Genomic DNA, 21,012 nt, shown 5'->3' with positions numbered 1-21,012 from the left:
TGTCTTTAGAAAGCCTGTGAATGCTCTGCTGTGCTGGCACACAAACCTAGTGCCATCAAATTTTTACACCGATCAGCCACAACATTAAAACCACCTGCCTAATATTGTGTAGGCCCCCCTCGTGCCACCAAAACAGCGCCAATCTTCTCACCACAATTGTACAGAGCGGTTATCTGAGTTACTGTAGACTTTGTCAGTTCGAACCAGTCCGACCATTCTCTGTTGATCTCTCTCATCAACAAGGCATTTCCATCCACAGAACTGCCACTCACTGGATGTTTTTTGTTTCTGGCACCATTCGGAGTAAATTCTAGAGACTGTTGTGCGTGAAAATCCCAGGAGATCAGCAGTTACAGAAATACTCAGACCAGCCCATCTGGCACCAACAATCATGCCATGGTCAAAATCACTGAGATCACATTTTTTTCCCCATTCTGATGTTTGATGTAAACATTAACTGAAGCTCCTGCCTCATATCTGCATGATTTTATGCACTGTTGCCACACGATTGGCCGACTAGATAATCACATGGATGATTGTTGGTGCCACATGGGCTGGTTTGAGTATTTCTGTAACTGCTGATCTCCAGGGATTTTCACACACAACAGTCTCTAGAATTTACTCCGAATGGTGCCAAAAACAAAAAAACATCCAGAAAGCGACAGTTCTGCGGACGGAAACGGCTTGTTGATGAGAGAGGTAACTCAGATAACCGCCCTCTACAGTTGCGGTGAGAACAATATCATCTCAGAATGCTATTCTGAGATGCGGGTTGGCACTGTTTTGGTGGCACGAGGGGGACCTACACAATATTAGGCAGGTGGTCTTAATGTTGTGGCTGATCGGTGTATATTAGACTGATGCAAAAATTTTAGCTGAAATCTTTGCTGCTTCTGCTCTGGGCCTCGGGCGACTGAGGAAATCAGGCACTATGTGCGCCAACGTTGCTCATTAGCAGGATTAATTAAGAGCGCTTTTGAGGGTCTTTGCTGTCCTCGGAGTCAATGAGTCCTCAGAAATAAAGGGTGGAAGATCACAGATGAGAAAAGAGGTCACACAGCTGTGGCAAACATACAGTATTAGTCATGGATATCATAGTTATATCAAAGGATAACAGTATTGTTCAGGTTTATTGTAGCTTCAGTAGCTCTTGCAACATTGACAGGTATATAGATTGTATGTGTTTGGTTCTGGGTAATATTTATTAGATCTGCAAGCCGATACCACATTTATTGAAAAAGGCAGTGCATTTCTAGAGAGCAGTCTTTGAGTCTCATAAAACAACATTTCTCTCCTATTTCCTTCAGGAAAACATCAAAAGAATTTACCACAGACATAAATATCTGAGTAAACAACACCTTCAATTAAAGGAAACGTTCACCAACAAATGAATATTCAGTCACTGTTTATTAACTCTCATGTTGTTCCAAAATTGCATGCTGTTGTTTCTTCAGTGGAACACAAAAGGAGAATTTTCAAACAGTTCTTTTCAATACCAAAAACAATTCATAGTGATCATAACTGTCCATATGAACTACTTTTACTTTTTGTCCTTTTGGGAGTTTGACACCTATGGTCATACAGTATGAACAGTCCTTGGACAGAAAACAGTTGCTTAAAATAAAATGTATCTTTTTGTGTTCTCCAGAAACAATAACAGCATACATGTGTAAAGACATGAGGTGAGTAAATGAGTTTTTTTTTTTTTTTTTTTTTCTTTTTCCATAACCGAATTTTCATTTTTGGGTAAACAATCCCTTCAATAACTACAGGCATGGGTTCTCCCATTGTGACTTTTCTGATATGTTTATATAGACAAAACCAATTTAGTGACTATAGTGGTGCTTGTAAGACTAACCCTTTAAAGACTTAAAGGGTTAGTTCACCCAAAAATGAAAATTCTCATGATTTACTTCCCTTTAAGCCATCCCAGATGTGCATGACTTTCCTTCTTCAGCAGAACCGAAATGAAGAATTTTATAGGCCCATTTCAGCTCTGTTTGTCCAAACAATGCAAGTAAACAGGTGTGCTGGCTGTTTGACGGTCAAAAAGGCATATTTAGGCAGCATACAAGTAATCCAAACGACTCCAGTCGATCAATTAATGTCTTCTGAAGCAAATCGATAGATTTGTGTAAGGAACAAATTGATAATTAAAACATTTTTAACTTTAAATCATTGCTTCCGGCCAGCGCTGGATTGCTGTTTGAAATGACCTAACTCTTGCATGATGTTCCTTCATCTGTTGTAAACAAAGCGTATGCTTCTGACTTTTCGCGTGAACGCGACATTGCGCTTACGTCACGTGACGGTAACGTGATGCGTCGACTGCTGTCACGAAGCGAATTTTAAAAGATAATAAAGTTTAAATTAATGATTTATTTTTACACAAATGTATTGATTCGGTTCATAAGACATTAATTGATTGACTGGAATCGTGTGGATGACTTTTATGCTGCCTAAATATGCCTTCTGGACCGTCAAACAGCAAGCAGCCTGATGGCACCTTTTACTTGCATTGCATGGACAGAGCTGAAATCTGCTTATAAAAATCTTCATTTCGTTTCTGCTGAAGAAGTAAAGTAAAAAACATCTGGCTTAAGGGTAAGTAAATCATGAGAGAACTTAGATTTTTTGGTGAACTAACCCTTTAAAGTAATTTTACAATTCATTTTAGCTTCACTAGAGGGCAGATCTTGAAGGTGTTGACAGACTGACATGTTGAGCATGAAAGGGTACACAACAGCTAAAGAGAAGAGAAGTAGACAAGTGCTGATTAGTCTACAACTCACCTCTACAAACAGGAAGCATGGCACTATATATGTGCTCCTCTTAACTCCCCCCCTCCCGACAATTATCCTTCTGTCCATCTCGCTTGTCTGCAGTATATCAGTGAGTCACCCTGAAAAAAACAAAAACACAAAGGGATCGGATATTTAAAATAGGTATTTCCTGGAAATAAAAAAGTGCTTGCAAGGCAGCAAAAGAATAGATTTAAAGTTTTAGGAAAGCTTATAGGCAAGAAAGACAAGATAAACCAAAGTACATACCATACAAATAGATGTAAGAAAGACCAATTGCAATTCAGTTAGCAAATATTACCATGATGTCACCTTTGTTGGTTACATTTTAAATTCTGAACATTCTATCAATGTAAATCTATGGGAGACTATTTCAAATGTAATCTTATTTTCTTTTTTAAAAGGATGAAGCTTAAAAAAAGGATGAAAGTGCCTATAAAACAAAGACTGAATGGACTCTGTACATTAAGCGTACAGCATTCAGATGGAATTAATTGCAGAAGTGAACTTAGGGTGAAGGTTTAGAACAAACCCTAACCAGGGGCCGGCAGAGGAAGCAGAAAAAGGGAGCTTCTGGCTATGGTTAAGAAAGAAGGATGAAAAGTGGGGGGATCAAAAGTGAGAAAGTGGGAATAGGGAACAATTGCTATATGTGGTGAGGTAGCAAGTAGAAGAGGAAAAGGGTGGGGAGGAACTATTTCCGCTGACCCACTAGGCCCTTATCCGGGGGTGCGGAGGTGCGACCAGCAGTAATGCCCAGCAGGTTTAGACATTTACCTGTGAATCTGAGTATATAAAAATTTTGAAAGTTCTTAGGATAAAGTATAAGAAATTCAGAGAACAGAGAAGTATGAAACAATATGAAATAATTTTAAAGGAATATTCCGGGTTCAATTCAAGTCAAACTTAATCGACAGCATTTGTGGCATAATGCTGATTACCTCAAAAAAAAAAAAACAAACAAAAAAAAAAATGCATTGACTGCAAAAATCAATGGATGTAAATGGGGCCAATTTTTGGGTGGTTTAAAAGGCAGAAATGTAAAACTTATAATTTTTTAAATACACTTACTTTAATTCTTCTGTTAAAACTAGTGATTTAGTTCAGCTGTAAAGTTGTTTACGGTATGCTATGGTATTCGGCCATTTTTGACCGAAATTTTTTTATCTCATTTAATAAAAATGGTTTCCTTTATCTGAGCAGTACAAGACTTGGTGACTTTTCCTCCATTTGCCATCTGAACATAAAAAAAGAATAATAAAAAAAAATAAAAAAATTGGGCTTAATTCAATAAGTCAAAGTAGTACTAAAAAAAAAAAAAAAAAAAAAGTGATGCCTTTGGTATTCGTGGCCAAAATTGACTGACCATTGAAAATGAATGGGAAAGACAGATTTTTTTGATCTGTCAAATACAATCAATAAATCATCCACAATGCAGAAAAAACAGACAGAAATTACAGGGTAAGTCTCTAAAACATCCTCAGTGCAAAACATACACACCCACTCACACACAAACACACTTACACACAAAAATTAACCAGTGAAACCCTAACACAGAGCTTTTATATATATATATATATATATATATATATATATATATATATATATATATATATATATACAGGTGCATCTCAATAAATTAGAATGTCGTGGAAAAGTTCATTTATTTCAGTAATTCAACTCAAATTGTGAAACTCGTGTATTAAATAAATTCAGTGCACACAGACTGAAGTAGTTTAAGTCTTTGGTTCTTTTAATTGTGATGATTTTGGCTCACATTTAACAAAAACCCACCAATTCACTATCTCCAAAAATTAGAATATTATGACATGCCAATTAGCTAATCAACTCAAAACACCTGCAAAGGTTTCCTGAGCCTTCAAAATGGTCTCTCAGTTTGGTTCACTAGGCTACACAATCATGGGGAAGACTGCTGATCTGACAGTTGTCCAGAAGACAATCATTGACATCCTTCACAAGGAGGGTAAGCCACAAACATTCATTGCCAAAGAAGCTGGCTGTTCACAGAGTGCTGTATCCAAGCATGTTAACAGAAAGTTGAGTGGAAGGAAAAAGTGTGGAAGAAAAAGATGCACAACCAACCGAGAGAACCACAGCCTTATGAGGATTGTCAAGCAAAATCGATTCAAGAATTTGGGTGAACTTCACAAGGAATGGACTGAGACTGGGGTCAAGGCATCAAGAGCCACCACACACAGACATGTCAAGGAATTTGGCTACAGTTGTCGTATTCCTCTTGTTAAGCCACTCCTGAACCACAGACAACGTCAGAGGCGTCTTACCTGGGCTAAGGAGAAGAAAAACTGGACTGTTGCCCAGTGTTCCAAAGTCCTCTTTTCAGATGAGAGCAAGTTTTGTATTTCATTTGGAAACCAAGGTCCTAGAGTCTGGAGGAAGGGTGGAGAAGCTCATAGCCCAAGTTGCTTGAAGTCCAGTGTTAGGTTTCCACAGTCTGTGATGATTTGGGGTGCAATGTCATCTGCTGGTGTTGGTCCATTGTGTTTTTTGAAAACCAAAGTCACTGCACCCGTTTACCAAGAAATTTTGGAGCACTTTATGCTTCCTTCTGCTGACCAGCTTTTTAAAGATGCTGATTTCATTTTCCAGCAGGATTTGGCACCTGCCCACACTGCCAAAAGCACCAAAAGTTGGTTAAATGACCATAGTGTTGGTGTGCTTGACTGGCCAGCAAACTCACCAGACCTGAACCCCATAGAGAATCTATGGGGTATTGTCAAGAGGAAAATGAGAAACAAGAGACCAATAAATGCAGATGAGCTGAAGGCCACTGTCAAAGAAACCTGGGCTTCCATACCACCTCAGCAGTGCCACAAACTGATCACCTCCATGCCACGCCGAATTGAGGCAGTAATTAAAGCAAAAGGAGCCCCTACCAAGTATTGAGTACATATACAGTAAATGAACATACTTTCCAGAAGGCCAACAATTCACTAAAAAAATTTTTTTATTGGTCTTATGATGTATTCTAATTTTATGAGATAGTGAATTGGTGGGTTTTTGTTAAATGTGAGCAAAATCATCACAATTAAAAAAACCAAAGACTTAAACTACTTCAGTCTGTGTGCATTGAATTTATTTAATACACGAGTTTCACAATTTGAGTTGAATTACTGAAATAAATGAACTTTTCCACGACATTCTAATTTATTGAGATGCACCTGTATATATATATATATAAATAAAAATCAGTCCCAATGCTAAACAGAAACTCAGAAATGAAGGGGTGAGACAATAACACATTCACAATGCAGAACACACACACACACACACACACACACACACACATGTTGGTGTGGCTATCCTTATGATGATTCTCTATAGACATAATGATTTTTATACTGTATGAACAATAGATTCTATCTCCTACCCTACCCCTAAACCTAACCCTCACAAAAAACCTTCTGCATTTTTACATTTTCAAAAAAACAGTTTAGTATGTTTTTTAAGAGATTTGAATTATGAGAACACTAGAAATGTCCTCATAAACCACATTTATAGCATAATACCCTTGTAATTACCAGTTTGTAACCTAAAGAAATGTCCTCATAAACCACCCAAACCCACCCACACACAAGTTTGAAATTGCAAAATGTTTACTCTGATTCTTCTGTTTTATACTCTAATTGAATTTTCTGAATTTTGCAGTTCATTTCTGTTTCTTGATGTTAATTTTCTTGACATTATTATGCATTTACTTTGAGTTATTACATTTTTATGTTTGAAATAAATTATTGGTAGAAAAATGCTTATTCTGTGTCTTTCTCTGTCTCTTTGTAACACCATAGTCAGGTTTGATTGCAAACATAATGACATTAACTGCAAAAACGTGTAAAATTATAAAATGATAAACTTTGACAAATATTAGTTTGTTAATGTCTAAATATATATCCAAATGCATATCTTAAAATCTTAAAATATAAAGTTAGGTTACAACAAGCCATCGGACTACACAGTAGGTGGCTACAGCCATTTACTGGCTGTTACTGGCATGACATGTTTTCCAAGACATGTTATTTCTATTTTGTTCACCAGATGGCAGAAATCTGTCACCAATTTGTCACATTCTCATATTTTCTTAATGTTTCAAATTATAGAAGTGTGGGTTCTGATTTTTTTCAAAAATATGCTTATTTGTTAAATGTACATTTAAATAAGATAAAAATAGCATAAAATCCCCAAAGAAATGCATCATTTAAATGTTTTTACTTCAGGGAAGAAAAAATGGTATCATCATCATCATCATCATCATCATCATCATCAAAAAAGGTTACATATCTAACCCTTCCGGTCAAAAATGACCGCGAATACCAATGGGATGTGCCATTTTTCAATACCATATGAGAATGTTTACAAGAATGTTTTGTGAATCCGGCCCCAGAATATTCGAGGTATATCAGTATCAAGATCGTGCATGCAGACAACATTTTCATTTTGTAATACACGCTCGCATATTATCTCTTTTTCGAATCACATATACATTTTGAACCCATGCATGATTAAAAACCAGAGGATAAAGTTACATAGGGTTCCAGATGCAATTACATGTTTTTGTGGTATTGCAGCAGAATAAATGGACAGATTAATGCAGTTATACCATAAGCAGTAACACTTTGACATGAGATGATCCATATAACTATAATGCATTGACAATAATCCCCCCATCACCAACTCTGTACTGTTTCTTAAAACTAAAACCCAGTCCAGCAGTGGAGCATCAGGAACAATATCAGCACAGCGACTGCTCATTCCATTTGCAGCAGGGACTCTGTGAAATAAAACCGAATTACCACTATGCCGAACACATGATGAGTTATAGGACGAGAAGCTGAGATATGGGATTAGAATCTTATTCCATCAATTTGCGCAGAGAGAAAGAAAGAACATGTGCCTTTAGAGAGCAGACAGTTCTCTCTCTATTCTCTCTAAGTTTGATGTATAGATCACAAACATACACTCACACACATGTTGCCCTCAGTATGAATGCACAGCTAAAAATACCAACAATATGAATATAAGCTCTCTTCTGGGACACTAATACTCATGGGGCGAGATCACTTTTATCTTATCTCTACCATTGTTATATAAAGAGGGGAAGAGGGAGGAAAATACAGATTAATAAAACATGAGGTTTAGCTTGTGTCTTAGTGCTGTGTTCTTCGGGCCCTACAGCAAACACAACAACACAAACATCTTGTAGCTGTCACCATCTGCACAGAGCCGTTAAAAATCATCTTCTAAAAATGCTGAGGTTCAGATCGAAAAGGGAAGAAAGTGATTTTATGCACCAATTAAGATGCGCTTAATTTATAATTGGTATGTAACTCAACCAAATTAAAGTGAAGCACAAGACATTTTCTGTAATTTATTTGTGCCCTGAAGTTCTCTTCTTTCATGATTTAAAGTACTTATTACAAATAGGAAGCTCCCTACTATTTTTCATTCCCAGGGAATGCTAGCTTTTGAAAACCTTCCTTGCACAGAACTTTTTAAGATTCTTTTCTGGTTGACTTTGGTTTCCATGCTGGACTAGGCTGATTTATGCTAGTTTGGGGCTGGTTTAGCCTGGTAGGGACCCTGTATAGTCATGCTGCATATCAGCAAAAAGTTGTTGGTGAACCAGTGGTGTTTTGCCATCAAATATGTCAAACCTGGTGACATTTTTTAAAATGGCTTGGAATATATAGTCACGTGGACTACTTTTACGGTACTTTTGTTTCTGTATTTTTGTATGGAGTTTGACAAGGTCACTATGAACTGTCATTGTATGGAAAGGATCTAAAGAAAGTTTCTTAAATAATTCCCTTTAGAGTGCAACTGTGCCTGTGCACTTTTTCAGATGCCTTGGTTCCGGAAGTATTTTTATCATTAATTTCTTCCACAGGGATTTCTTAAAACCCTTTATAAAAGAGTTCTAAGCCATGAACCAAAACAACCAGCTCAGAGGTGAATCAGAACATTACAAACTTTGATTTGAAGCAAAAAAAAAAAAAAAAAAAAAAAGGTATTTGAAAATAAGACAAATAGACAAAGGTACAAGACTGTGTACTTACTGTTTTTCATGAGGGAATGAACTACAATCCCAGGAATCACTGCAAATGATTTAGGTAAATTAAAAAAGATGGAAAAATATAACTATTCGTTTTGAAGTTGATTACAAGTATACAAGCAATATATTTTATATATGCAAATATATAAGTAGTTTGAGAGTGTAGACCTACTAGACATACTTGATTGCATCATTTACATCATGGAAGTGGGCGGTCGCAGCAGAGCTTGGTTGGCACGTTTTGTTGGCTGCGATTCTCTAATTGGTGGATCTTTTCTCTTCAGGATCACGGGTAGTGTAGTTCTTGGAATTCTGCTATTTAACATGATTTTTAACACGACTGATGGCTCGATGTAGGTTTGTCTTAAGGTTACAATTCATCAGTTAATCAGTTAAACTATTCGCCTAAATGAATGGAATTTTTATTTTCGGAACCAGACTGCTGCACTCTTTTCCGGTAGAAAGTGAGGTAGAAACACCAGCTCACCAACATTATGGGGCCCAGTATCCAAAACACATGACATACTGTACTGGACACCAGCTATACTTGTCAGTAAGGTTTTTAAGGAAATAGAATGTTTCTTCTGTAGAATTTTACGAATTTGCTCTCACAAAAATCACAAACAAGGAACCATACACTAACATAAGGGGAACAGTTTGTTCATGCTGGACAAACTATAGCAGTACAATATCAAACACCAACCCATACAGCTATTTTCAAATACTTCAGTCATGTTCTCCAGGGCAAAGATCTGTTTTTAGTTCTTAAGTGACAGTGGCACTAACGCATTATAGTTTTTGTCCTAAGGACCAGCTGGATCTGGATAAGCTTTTGTGCCTAAAAGCATGATGTGGTGGGGTGATGTACGGACTTTACAGTGGACATTCTTGAAAGTGAACCATCTAAACATCAGTTCTTACATATGAGGGTTAGTGAATGCAGTTCTTTCATTTAATAACACCCAAACAGGCTGCTGACATGCATCATAAAATTTCACCACACTGAAAAATGAACTGCTACATTTAGAGCAAACACACAACGCAGGAAAAATGTGCATACTGTAGCTGTACTTTTTCAAGCATTCCATCTTCAAAGGGCAGCCTACTGCACCTCTCATGACACGTCTATCCTCTGAACTCTTATACACTCTATTAGCAACAGAGAGAGAAGACAAATTTAGGTCACTGGTAAAGATAGGCTACTGAAGGAGAGCACAAGGGACGGGAGGGACCACAGAGAGGAACAAGATAGAAAAGAAGTCTCCACTAGCGCCTTAGTGCACATCAAAACCATTGTATTTGCATGGTCTCTTGATCACTTGTTAATTTGGTTTTAAAACATGACTTTGAATAATAATTCAACAATAATAATGATAATAAAAAAATTAGATCTGTTGATCCAGGCTAAGGCATAAATGAGGCTCCCACATGCCTATCCACTAAAAGTGAAGCATCCTTTCACTATTAAGAGCTATCCACACAATGCTTAGGTATCATCTTTTTTAACCCTGGATTAAAGCTACTTTTAAAAGAAAAGTTTACTCAATAATGTTTTTTTTTTTTTTTTTACTAACTAGACTAGAGGTCTGCTACCTGATGGGACCTGACAAACCGGCGGGTTTTCAGGTCAGTTTTTCAAGAATAACTTTAGGGTCAGGCTGGGTTTGTAATGAATGAAAAATGGCACACGCGAACATAGGAGTTAGGGTCTGTTCTCACCGAACGTGTTTTTGTGTATGTCTGCATTGTTTTTCCAATTGTTTTTCAATGTAAACAAGCGATGGGCGGACGTCTTTCACCATTGCACTGCATCTCGCTGTTTTTTTATTGTCTTGTGCAGGACCTCCGCATATTAAGACCTGTGTTTTGTAAAAAAATCTGAATTTTTTTAATGCATCTTGATGTTGAGACACCTGCCTCCTGTTTCATTTGTTGCACTGCATCAAGATTTTTTGGCACAGGTGTCTTGACGTTCAGAGAAGTTCAGGTTGTAAAGTGGACTTTATGTGACATAACACTGTTACACATGATTCCAGATTGTTCTTCACCCGGTAAAGTTTCTGTGCTTGATAAATGGTAAGCTAATGTTTTTTCCTTTCTGCTCTGATAGGTGGCTGTGTACATGTGTACTGTTACTCTTATGAATGTTGCCTACAATGCTTAAATATAATGCAGTGTATGGCAACAAATTAACACATTTTAAAGAGAGTGAGTGATTTTGGGTTCGGGCTTAAAATTTGACAGTATCGGTCAGGTCACACAGTCTCGGGTGCGGGCTAAGTTCGGGATTTAACTTAAGTCCCATGCAGTCCTTCTTTACTCACCCTCATATCAACATAAGACTTTCTTTCTTCCATGAAAAAACAAATCCCAAAACACTGTAACATAGTTAATATGACTTGTGCACTATATTCCAATTCTTTTGAAGGAATATGAGCCACTTTTGGTGATGAATAGACTGAACAGACCTTAAGTTGATAAATTCCCAATGGCAGCACCCAAATCAAATATGTCAACTGAGCACAGGGTATGTTTGGTCATGAGACACACAAGAACCAGTGAGGTTTGATGTTCCTGACATCCAACCACCACTGTAGCAGTGACTATTTAGCAGAGGTGGGTCAATTCTATTCAAATTAATGGGAGAAATTGGAATGCCCAAAAGTCAACGGATGTAGAAAAGGAAGTCCCACCTTACAGGTGTAAGAGTCAATCACCTTTTGGATACAGACATCGCCTGTCAATCAGCTCAATAATGTGGATAAGCTGGGAAAATTGCATTTTAGCGTAATCTGTGGTAAAGAAGCACAATTTATGATGTTGTCAGATTTCACTGCTGATTTGAAATATGTTCTTTGATCGTAATCTTGACCAACCGTTTTGGAGATTTGTCTTTTCCCATTCACGTAGATAGTAGCTGCACTTGTATGCCACTTGTTTACATAAAAATAGCTGCCCAGTCTGCCCAAAAGACTTTGGCTGTAGTCACCATTTTTGATTTAGGTAGTGTCGTAATGATTTGATTTGAAAGAGAAAAACAATAAAGTGATTGTATTTCTTCAAAATAATTGGTATATAGTGCATGATTACTTTCAAATGTGAAATGATTTATGGTGGGAGTATTTTTTTGTTTTTGGAGCCTAAAAGCCCAAAGTCATTATAATTACAGTATATGGGGAAAAGCATGTGAAGATGCTTTTAAATTTTTTCACTTCTGTGTTCCATGGAAGAAAATAACTCAACAGAGGTTTGGACCAACATTAGGATGAGTAAACAATCACAGAATTTTAATTTTTGAGTGAACTTTCCCTTTAACCCTGGGTTAATGGTGCCGTAAGAGCTGTTCGCCATTTTGCTGACCACCGCCCCTCTCTCCAAAATCCTGCCTTCCATAGACATGTCAGCAAACTTGAATGTGCAAAACAGACAGGCAGAGAGCTACTCAGAGTGTCTAGAGCTGTCACAGAGACAGGTGTGATATCTCAGGACACCTACTTCAGTGATATATGCGGTGTTAAAATGTAATAGTTATTTAGCAACAGACAACCAATAATAAACTTGCCTCATTCAATTTTCATGCACTTACTCCATTCACAGAAACTTTCACATGCTGTGTTTAGTTTCAAAGGAAACTGACGAACAGTGACAGCAAACCTTCCTCAGCGTTTTTCTTCCATTTTTGTCTTTAATGTTTGACATTAACACAGATGGATAAGCAGGTATTAAAACAAGTTGCTTGCTTGGCATGTGCTGTACTTGTCCAGTTAATGTTTTTAACATTACAAATATGCAAATAAGAATATAAACCTATGTTTTATAAATGTACAGTGTGAAATCTCAAAAATTGACTGCCCAGCATTAATTACTAATCAAGAATAAAATATGAACAGTGTAAATCAGAGACCATTCCATATGTGAAAAGCCCAATATTGCACAGATACAGATAGTATATGTCCCTGCCAGGTATTGAAACGATCAATACAGTGTGCTTTGTTAACCAAATGGCCTAACTGGTATTTCAACCAGTATATGAATGTCTGCAACAGTGAATGACATGAATGATCTTTATCAGATAACTTGCATGTAATTTACTGCTATCTTTCAGCTGTTGCAATTTGAACATCAGCAAAGGACTCAAAGATGAGAGAAAATCCAGTAAGATCTAAAGCAACAGAATGAATGTTATGAGAGTGCTCAGATGTTCCATGCTCTCAGGGCACTCACAGAAACAGGGGCACATGGGTCTCTGCACATCCCGTCAGCCACAGTTCAAAAATCCACAATACCAGATGCTGACTGACTGTTTATCCTCAAAGCCCCATCCTCTGCATGGCAGCCAAGACACATCCACACTCAAAGTCCATTACTTTGAAATCACATAATCTTATCTAGCCAGACTTTTGACTTGCGGCATAAAATCTGGTCCACACTGCTGCTTATTCTGGCCAAGAACCGCCTAATTAGGCCCCATTTACACCTAGTATTAAGATGTGTTTTGGGTGTTCCATTTGAAACGGAAACAACGTGAAAGACAGGTGAAAACGGGGTCAAAAATGTTTTTAAATTTGACCACTTCAACCACATTCAAAAGTGGTCGAATGTTGTTGAAACTGCATTTGACCATAATGGGCTTGTTGTGTAAAAGCTCATTCGTTCGAATGCTTTCTTTACCATGGCTGGGTCTAAGGGGGTCATTGCCCCCATAGACTTTCCTTGTGGGACCCCACAAGGCTCTGCACGTGATTATTTGTGCTGAGGAAATTGACAGAAATGTGTGAAGACTTTGTGATCAGAATATCTGTCCATACAAAAGTAATAAGTACAGATTCTTTCACAGACTTTTCAGAAAACAAAGTGTAATACAGTTTTGCTTGTGAATATCTAATTAGGCTGCATCCAAAATAGCATACTTCTGCAGCACTATTCTACACCATTTTTAGTATAAGTAGTGAGCAGTGTGTTCACACTGAAAAATGCAAAGAGAAGAAGTGTACTAACAATTCCTGGATGATGTCCTTTGTACAGGTTAGGATGCACTGTTCACACAAACACACACATACAGACAGTGTGCCTTAGCAGTACTTCTACACAGTATTCATTATTGCGTAATGCAGCTTTATGTCAATGCATACAACTAAAAGGTGTTGGAAATTAATAATAGTATAATTAATTAGATTTGATATACCCTAACCTTATACCTACTCCTAAATCTAACCCTTAGAGAAACATTTTTTTTTTTTTTTCATTTTATAGATTTTGAGTAATTTAAGTTATTTAGTCCCTTTATTACATTTTCCTTGTGGGGACTGTTGGGAGGTCCTCCAAATTAAGGTAATTTCAGGTTATACTATCCTTATGGGGACATTTGGTCCCCACAATATAGACAAAACCTGACCTACACACACACACACAGTCCAACCTAACCTGTGTGTCCTGGGCACCCACAACTGAAATACACGCGTTCACCACTGAACACACACACAAGAGTGTATCATTGCCTCCTGAGTCAGTTTGTGCACAAATCTCTTCTTTATATCACTTTTGTTGAGAAGAAAAATACAAAGTCTCTGTGATGGGGCTACTGCGCTAGGACTCCCCAGTGTGGGTCAGAGCCCTGAGCACACTGTCTCCCCGCAGCCGCCTTGATCTAGTAACGCCTCTATTGCCTTCGCATTCAAAAGCAATGAATCCATTACAGCCAGCTAATTGAGTTGCCCGAATCCTGCTCACAGAACACATGCATCCGTTACAAACACAACAGCGAGGTAGAGAGAGTGCTTACCTCTATTAGTTGTAGCAGTATTGAAAGTGAAGGTGCTAAATTCCAGCCATTTCAGCTGGACGTGAGCACAAGTGGTTTGGATGTGTGTATCAATGAAACAGCAGGCACCTATTTAACTCAGCTCTCTGCGTGCTGTCTCTTCAGCAGAAGCATACTGCCACACTTCTCTCTACACACACACACATATAGCTAGTGGCTTCAGCGCCACCCCTCTCTACATTTAGAGATTTGCAGTGAACAAGCTGCCTGGACTGATGTCCCAGCATTCAAGAGCAAAATCATACTAATTCATTTAGTGCCTTTGATAGAGTGAGTGTTGGAGAGACAGAGATGAAGAGAGCGAATTAAAGATGGAATGGAAAGTGCAGACAGCAAAGCTTGTAGAGGAGAAACTGAGAGGAGAGACCCTGCTAACAAATCACCTATGACCAGCATAAATTTCCATGGTTTAGCTGGTTGACCTGCAAAGGACCTACATCTGCTAAACCGCAATGTGCGAATTCGATGATGAAGCTGGTTGACCGGAAAGGTCTTTCTGGAACGACCAAGGAAGTCTTGCTAGTTACTTCACAGAAGTTAAAGGAACAGTTCACTCAAAAATTAAAATTCTTTATTTACTCATCCTCATGGTGCTCTGAAGCTCTTGATTTATTTTTATGTTTATTATTTTAATGCAGCTCTTTTCCATACAGCAACAGTTCATAGTGACTCCAGCTCTTAATCTCCTAAAAAAAAATCAAACAAACATAAAATAACCGTGTGGCATGGGGGGGCGTGGGCATCGATCAGTCTGCGGGAGACGGAGAGCGGTAGGCTCGTAACCTGGGTTGTGAGTACTCTAACACCTGTCTCTAATTATAGTGATGGTGGAGGGAGACCTGAAAAGGCACGCCAGAGCATCAGTGTGGGAGAGAGAGCGACCAGAAAGCACGACAGCCCCGAACTGAGAGAGTGTTTTGTTATTTAGTGCTTTGATGGTTACCGTCGACTGTGTACCGGAGCCACTAATTAAAAACACTGACCTTGAACCTGTTTCGTTGTCTCCTGACTCCTCCTTTGCCCACGAACTCAGAACGTATCACAAACCATAAAATAGTCCATTTTTACACATGCACTATGTTGCAAGACTGTTGAAGCCATATGATAGCTTTATGCGAGGTGGAGACCAAAATTTTGTTATACAAAGAAAATCTTGCAATCCACTGCAGCTCTTCAATCTCACTCACCATCCCACAAATTCAAACTGCCACTTTGTGTTTACAAACAACATGAGATTGAACAAAGTTTTGGACTAAATGACTTCAAACCTGTCGTGATGCATTGAAATGCCATTTGTGAATCTAAGCACTATCTCAAATGAGATTTCAGAGCTTTAGTGGAGGGGAAAATGATCAGTGAATGACAAATGTAATTTTGGTTTGCTCCTCAAACAAAGCTGAAGTATGATTTCAGAGACTTGGAATATAGACCTTATTCATGCTAGCACCATCTTGTGAGGGATAGATGGACAGTCTCTTCAATGGGCTGTACTGCAATTTAAAGTGTATTTGGATCATTTTACTGACAAAACAAGGACATTCAGTAGTCAAAAAACACCAGACAACATGAGCTGTGGAAAATCAGATTGGATCTAGGAACTTTATACAACTTTATACCGTGTGTGCCATTGAAGAGACAGTAAGTCTATCCCTCAGAGCCTCTTTTTTTTATTCACGTTAAAAGATGGCGCTACTGTGAATAAGGTCTATAGTGACAAATGGTAGTCTTATTGGGAGGAGAGTAAAACGAGAGCTTTGTGTCTTTGTGCATTAGAGTGTCATATAAATAATAACAAGACAGACCTGTATAAAGAGCAGATTTCTAAGAGACTTCTAACAGAGTCTGTGATATTCCTATTAGTTTGAATGTGTCTGCAAGGGTATTTATTAAGTAGCTGAATAAAACAAAAAGATAAAGCTGAAAAGATGAATACATGCATGGGAATGATTAAAGAGAGAAAGAGACCTAACACACACACACACACACACACACACACACACACACATATATATATATATATATACACACACACACATACATACATACATACAGTACTGTGCATAAGCTTTAGGCACTTAGGATGTCTTCAAATATAGTGCCATAAATAGTTTTCATTTATCACTTAATGTCAAACAAAGTCCAGTAAACATAAAAAAGCTAAATCAATATTCGGTGTGACCACCTTTGCCTTTAAAACATCACCAATTCTCCTAGGTACACCTGGACACAGTTTTTCTTGGTTGTAGGCAGATACGATGTTCCAAGCTTCTTGGAGAATTTGCAACAGTTCTTCTATCTATTTAGGCTGTCTCAACTGCTTCTGTCTCTTTATGTAATCTCAGACTGACACGTTGTTCTGTGGGGGCCATGACATCTGTTGCAGGGCTCCCTGTTCTTCTATTCTAATCTTTTCTATTTGCATAAGTAATGTTTGGTAGTCTAACATTTATATTTCCTATTGACACACTAAAGCTGAAGATATAAATAACCATCTTAAGACAAATGCTTTTGTGAAACATATTATGTGCCTAAGACTTTTGCACAGTACTGTGTATAGAGAGAGAGAGAGAGAGAGAGATCAAGCTAGTATTGCTGCATGACATTGTTAAAAAATATCACAAGGTCTACATGTAGGGCGGGAGGTGGATTTACAGTTCCCATGGAAACTCAGGCACCAAGCCTCATGAGAGAGACGATCCTGTGCACTCTTAACATTTTCGAATCCTTTGGACGATCTATGCGAAAGATTGCAATGTTCCGGGTCAACTGCAGCCAAGCTAAAAGCAGAGAGTAAATTTAGCCATGCATGACAGTTTCATTTAAATCTGAACTAAAATAAGAAAAAAAAAAGATTGCCTACAGACTTACCTAAACTATACAAAAGCAAAGCATTTGGTCGTAGCCATGCCACAACCTAAAAACAATCTGATGTGATTCATGCAATATCCTCATTGCTTCCATATTATTATCATAAATGTCGCAAGTGTTTCAGTTTAAGACCAGAAACGTACTTTACGCAAGTACGTGTACGCACTACGCAGATGCGAGCACTTGGCCAACGCATTACCAATGTGCGGTCCGGTTGAACATGCTTAAAGTGCATTATTGTGTTACTGCTGCTATAATTATATTGAATTTAACTTGCTTACTTAGCAATATTCTCATAACTGTTGCTCCGCCATTATAGCAGTTGAACTGAGAAAGAAAACTGACCAGTTCACACTAATGTCCAATCTAGCGCCCTTGAGAATGCAATGCATACCTGCGATATGTTATGAATTGCGATCGTCTGCAAATGGGGGCTGCCATGTTAAAAACACATGACCAGCCGAATACTACAAGCTTAATCTCAGTAACCATCTTGTTATTTGACACTTTCATTCACTGATTAAAGTAATCATGGCTGACTCTGAATGCAACATTTCTACAATGACATCTAAAACTGAAACCTATTGATTTTAAATGATGCTACATTCAAGCCACTAGGTGTCAGTGTAAGTCCAAGATGACACAAAGACAAAAGTTACTGAGTGCACCTAAAAAAGGTGATAGGAGGGCATAGGTTAAAGCTATGGGCTGGATAGAACACAACCTTGGGCAGACGTGAACTGTGAACTGGAAGGTTACTGAGTGATGCATTATCATCACTAACATGCTTGAGCAAGGCACTTAAAGGGATGGTTTACCCAAAAGTGAAAATTCTCTCATCATTTACTCACCCTCATGCCATCCCCGATGTGTATGACTTTCTTTCTTCTGTTAAACACAGACAAATTATTTTAGAAGAATATCTCAGCTCTGTTGGTCCTAACAATGCAAGTGAATGGGTACTACCCATTTGCATTGGGCACCAAAATTTGAAATAAAATTAATCCATACGACTCCAGTGGTTAAATCCATGTCTTCAGAAGCAATATGATAAGTGTGGGTGAGAAACCGATCAACATTTAAGTCCTTTTTTAAGGACAACATACCTTATATTATATCATAAACATACTATTCTAAATCAGGCAATCCATTTAAAACCTCAAAACTCATTCTTGGAGTTCCAGTATATATTGTTGTATCGTTCTTCATATTCTACAACCTTTTCCATCTCCCAGGCCCCTGTTTTCAGCCTTTAGTTTTGAAAGCAGCTACATTTAATTCTCATGCAACTTTAACTATTTTGTGGTGATTTCCCACCTTCCATTCAATCTTTATCAAGGGAAACTGAATCGATGACAGGAGGCTGAAAGCATGCAGCTCTTGCCATGCTGTGGAACAGGCACAGTTCTTACACATACCTTACAAGTTTCACCATGTCTTGGATCCCTCTGCAGAGATCCAAAGTAGGTCGCAGTGAGCTTGCACACCCAGATTTATTTATGCCATGTGGACAGTGGCCAAATCAATTTGATGGAAATGGCAGTGGATTTTTGGACAGGCATGGATAATAAAAATAAAAAAAATACATAAAAAACTAAATAAAAAAAACTAAAAAAAAAAACTGGTGCAGAAAGACAAGAATATGAAATATAGAGTGGGTCAAAAGTCTGAGACTACATTTAAAACTGCATAATAATTTTTTTTTTTTTTTAGGATATTAAATAATTTATGATAATAATCAATGAAATGTCACAATCAAGATCTTTTGAAACGTTATGAATTTTTGACATTGACCATGTTAACTCCTTTGTATTTTGAAGAACACTAGATGATCTTTGAAACGTTCTTAAATCATACCAAATCCTAGGAAATTATTAAATGAATGCTTTTTATTTTTCCAGTTCGATTTTTTCACTCAAATTGTCATGTAGATAATATGAATTCATATTTAAATTAAGATAAATTCATATAAAAATTCAGATTAATATAACCTTATTTGAAATGCTCTTATGGTCTTCCTTCTTGTGGTATTTCTGTGTAATGTTTACAGTAGGACATGGGCAGGTATATGACTTCCATGTGGTTGATTTTAAAATAACAAACCTTTTACACTCTTGAACATCAAAGGTCCATTCTTTAGTTGATGATGCACCAATCATTTAAATGGGTCAGAAGTTGCTTTAACTGCACACCACATGAGCGGTTAATTTTTAAAAAGTCAAAAAAAAAAAAAAAAAAAAAGTCTGCCTGTTTTATTAAGAAAAAAAGCATACCTCTTGACAGGAATGGGTTGGCCTCATAAACAGGAACTGAGAGTCAGGTAACCAGAAACCTCTCACACTCCCTCTCGACTAAAGTCTCTTCATTCGATGTGCATGAAATGCGTCGAGGTGGGAGAGTCACAAAGTTTCAGTGGATGTTTGAACCTCATTTGTTAAACTTTAGGTCACAGCGGTGTTTTGTGTATTTTGGCACCCGTTTTGAACGAACCGGTTTACAAAGTTGAATTGAAATCATACAAATTCCGAGAAGCTCCTGGCGAACCTTCTCAGGTGTTTCGTTCTTACATCAGAGGTAACGCGTTAACGTTTGTTGATTTCATACATTCGGCGTAGATGTTACATGGTAACCCAGCGCGGCAAACTAGTGTTTAAATTTTAACCGTTAGTTCCGCTTTCGGTTTTTTTTCCCTCGTATACTTTTTATACCTGTTGGGAAGGAAATACGTATCAACGGGCCACGCTGTATCAGGTAAGGATGTTTGAAAACTATTGAGGTTGTTGGTTACTTGTTTCACGGTCGTACATAATTCAACAGGTGGCTATTTTTGATTGTTCGGACGACAATTTTGTTCGCATGCTCTTCCGACACGGGCAGATCGGTCGTATGTAACTGTTCAATGTATTGAAGTTACACTTGATTTAAACAAAACTAAAAATGTCACTTGGACATGGAGGTACTTTGCACTATGCACTCCTGACCAACAAGCTACTTTATGTATGAAACTTGCATAACTGAGTAGTTTAAACAAATTACCATAACCATGATTTCCTCCAAAATACTTACTTTTGTAAGTTACTGCAGTAGCCTACTTTTTACTAATATAAAACAAAATCTTTTCAAAGGGAAGCTCTTAAGTCATCCAGAAATGACAAGTAGCCTATTCTGAAAGCTTCTTTTTATAACTTTATTATGATTTTGCAGTAGTAACAATAATTGTTGGAACTACGGCATTTCGAAAGAAACTGTTTATGGTAATTTTTGCAAAGGTTGAATATGCATGAATAACGTTAGTCTTTTTAACATTAATCTTAAAGTAGACTAAAATCACATGACGTGCCAAGCAGGTGTCTTCATGTTTAAAGTGCATGGGAGTGTGCAATACTCTGTTGAAGCCTATACTGTTAATCCAATAACCTACATGGCAACCGATT

At 37.6% G+C, this 21,012-nt stretch overlaps 2 protein-coding genes across 2 annotated transcripts in view; one reads left to right on the top strand and one right to left on the bottom strand.

Annotated features, from left to right (window-relative positions):
• Positions 1-19,976, bottom strand: part of LOC127449092 (phospholipid phosphatase-related protein type 5-like) — a 72,491-nt gene extending 52,515 nt beyond the window's left edge. Inside the window, exons 1-2 of the mRNA XM_051712251.1 lie at positions 19,852-19,976; positions 2,793-2,902 (exon numbers count right to left, since the gene is read on the bottom strand). Of these exons, the coding sequence (XP_051568211.1) occupies positions 2,793-2,870 (78 nt within the window). The 5' untranslated portion in view covers positions 2,871-2,902; positions 19,852-19,976. The remainder of the gene's footprint in view (positions 1-2,792; positions 2,903-19,851) is intronic.
• The window catches only part of LOC127449084 (paralemmin-3-like), an 84,969-nt gene continuing 83,927 nt past the window's right edge, over positions 19,971-21,012 (top strand). Inside the window, exon 1 of the mRNA XM_051712236.1 lies at positions 19,971-20,329. The gene's annotated coding sequence lies outside the window, so the exon portion shown is untranslated. The remainder of the gene's footprint in view (positions 20,330-21,012) is intronic.

This window comes from Myxocyprinus asiaticus, chromosome 12, assembly GCF_019703515.2.
Source record: "Myxocyprinus asiaticus isolate MX2 ecotype Aquarium Trade chromosome 12, UBuf_Myxa_2, whole genome shotgun sequence".
Lineage (NCBI taxonomy): Eukaryota > Metazoa > Chordata > Actinopteri > Cypriniformes > Catostomidae > Myxocyprinus > Myxocyprinus asiaticus.
This window is presented reverse-complemented; position numbering and strand designations above follow the sequence as displayed.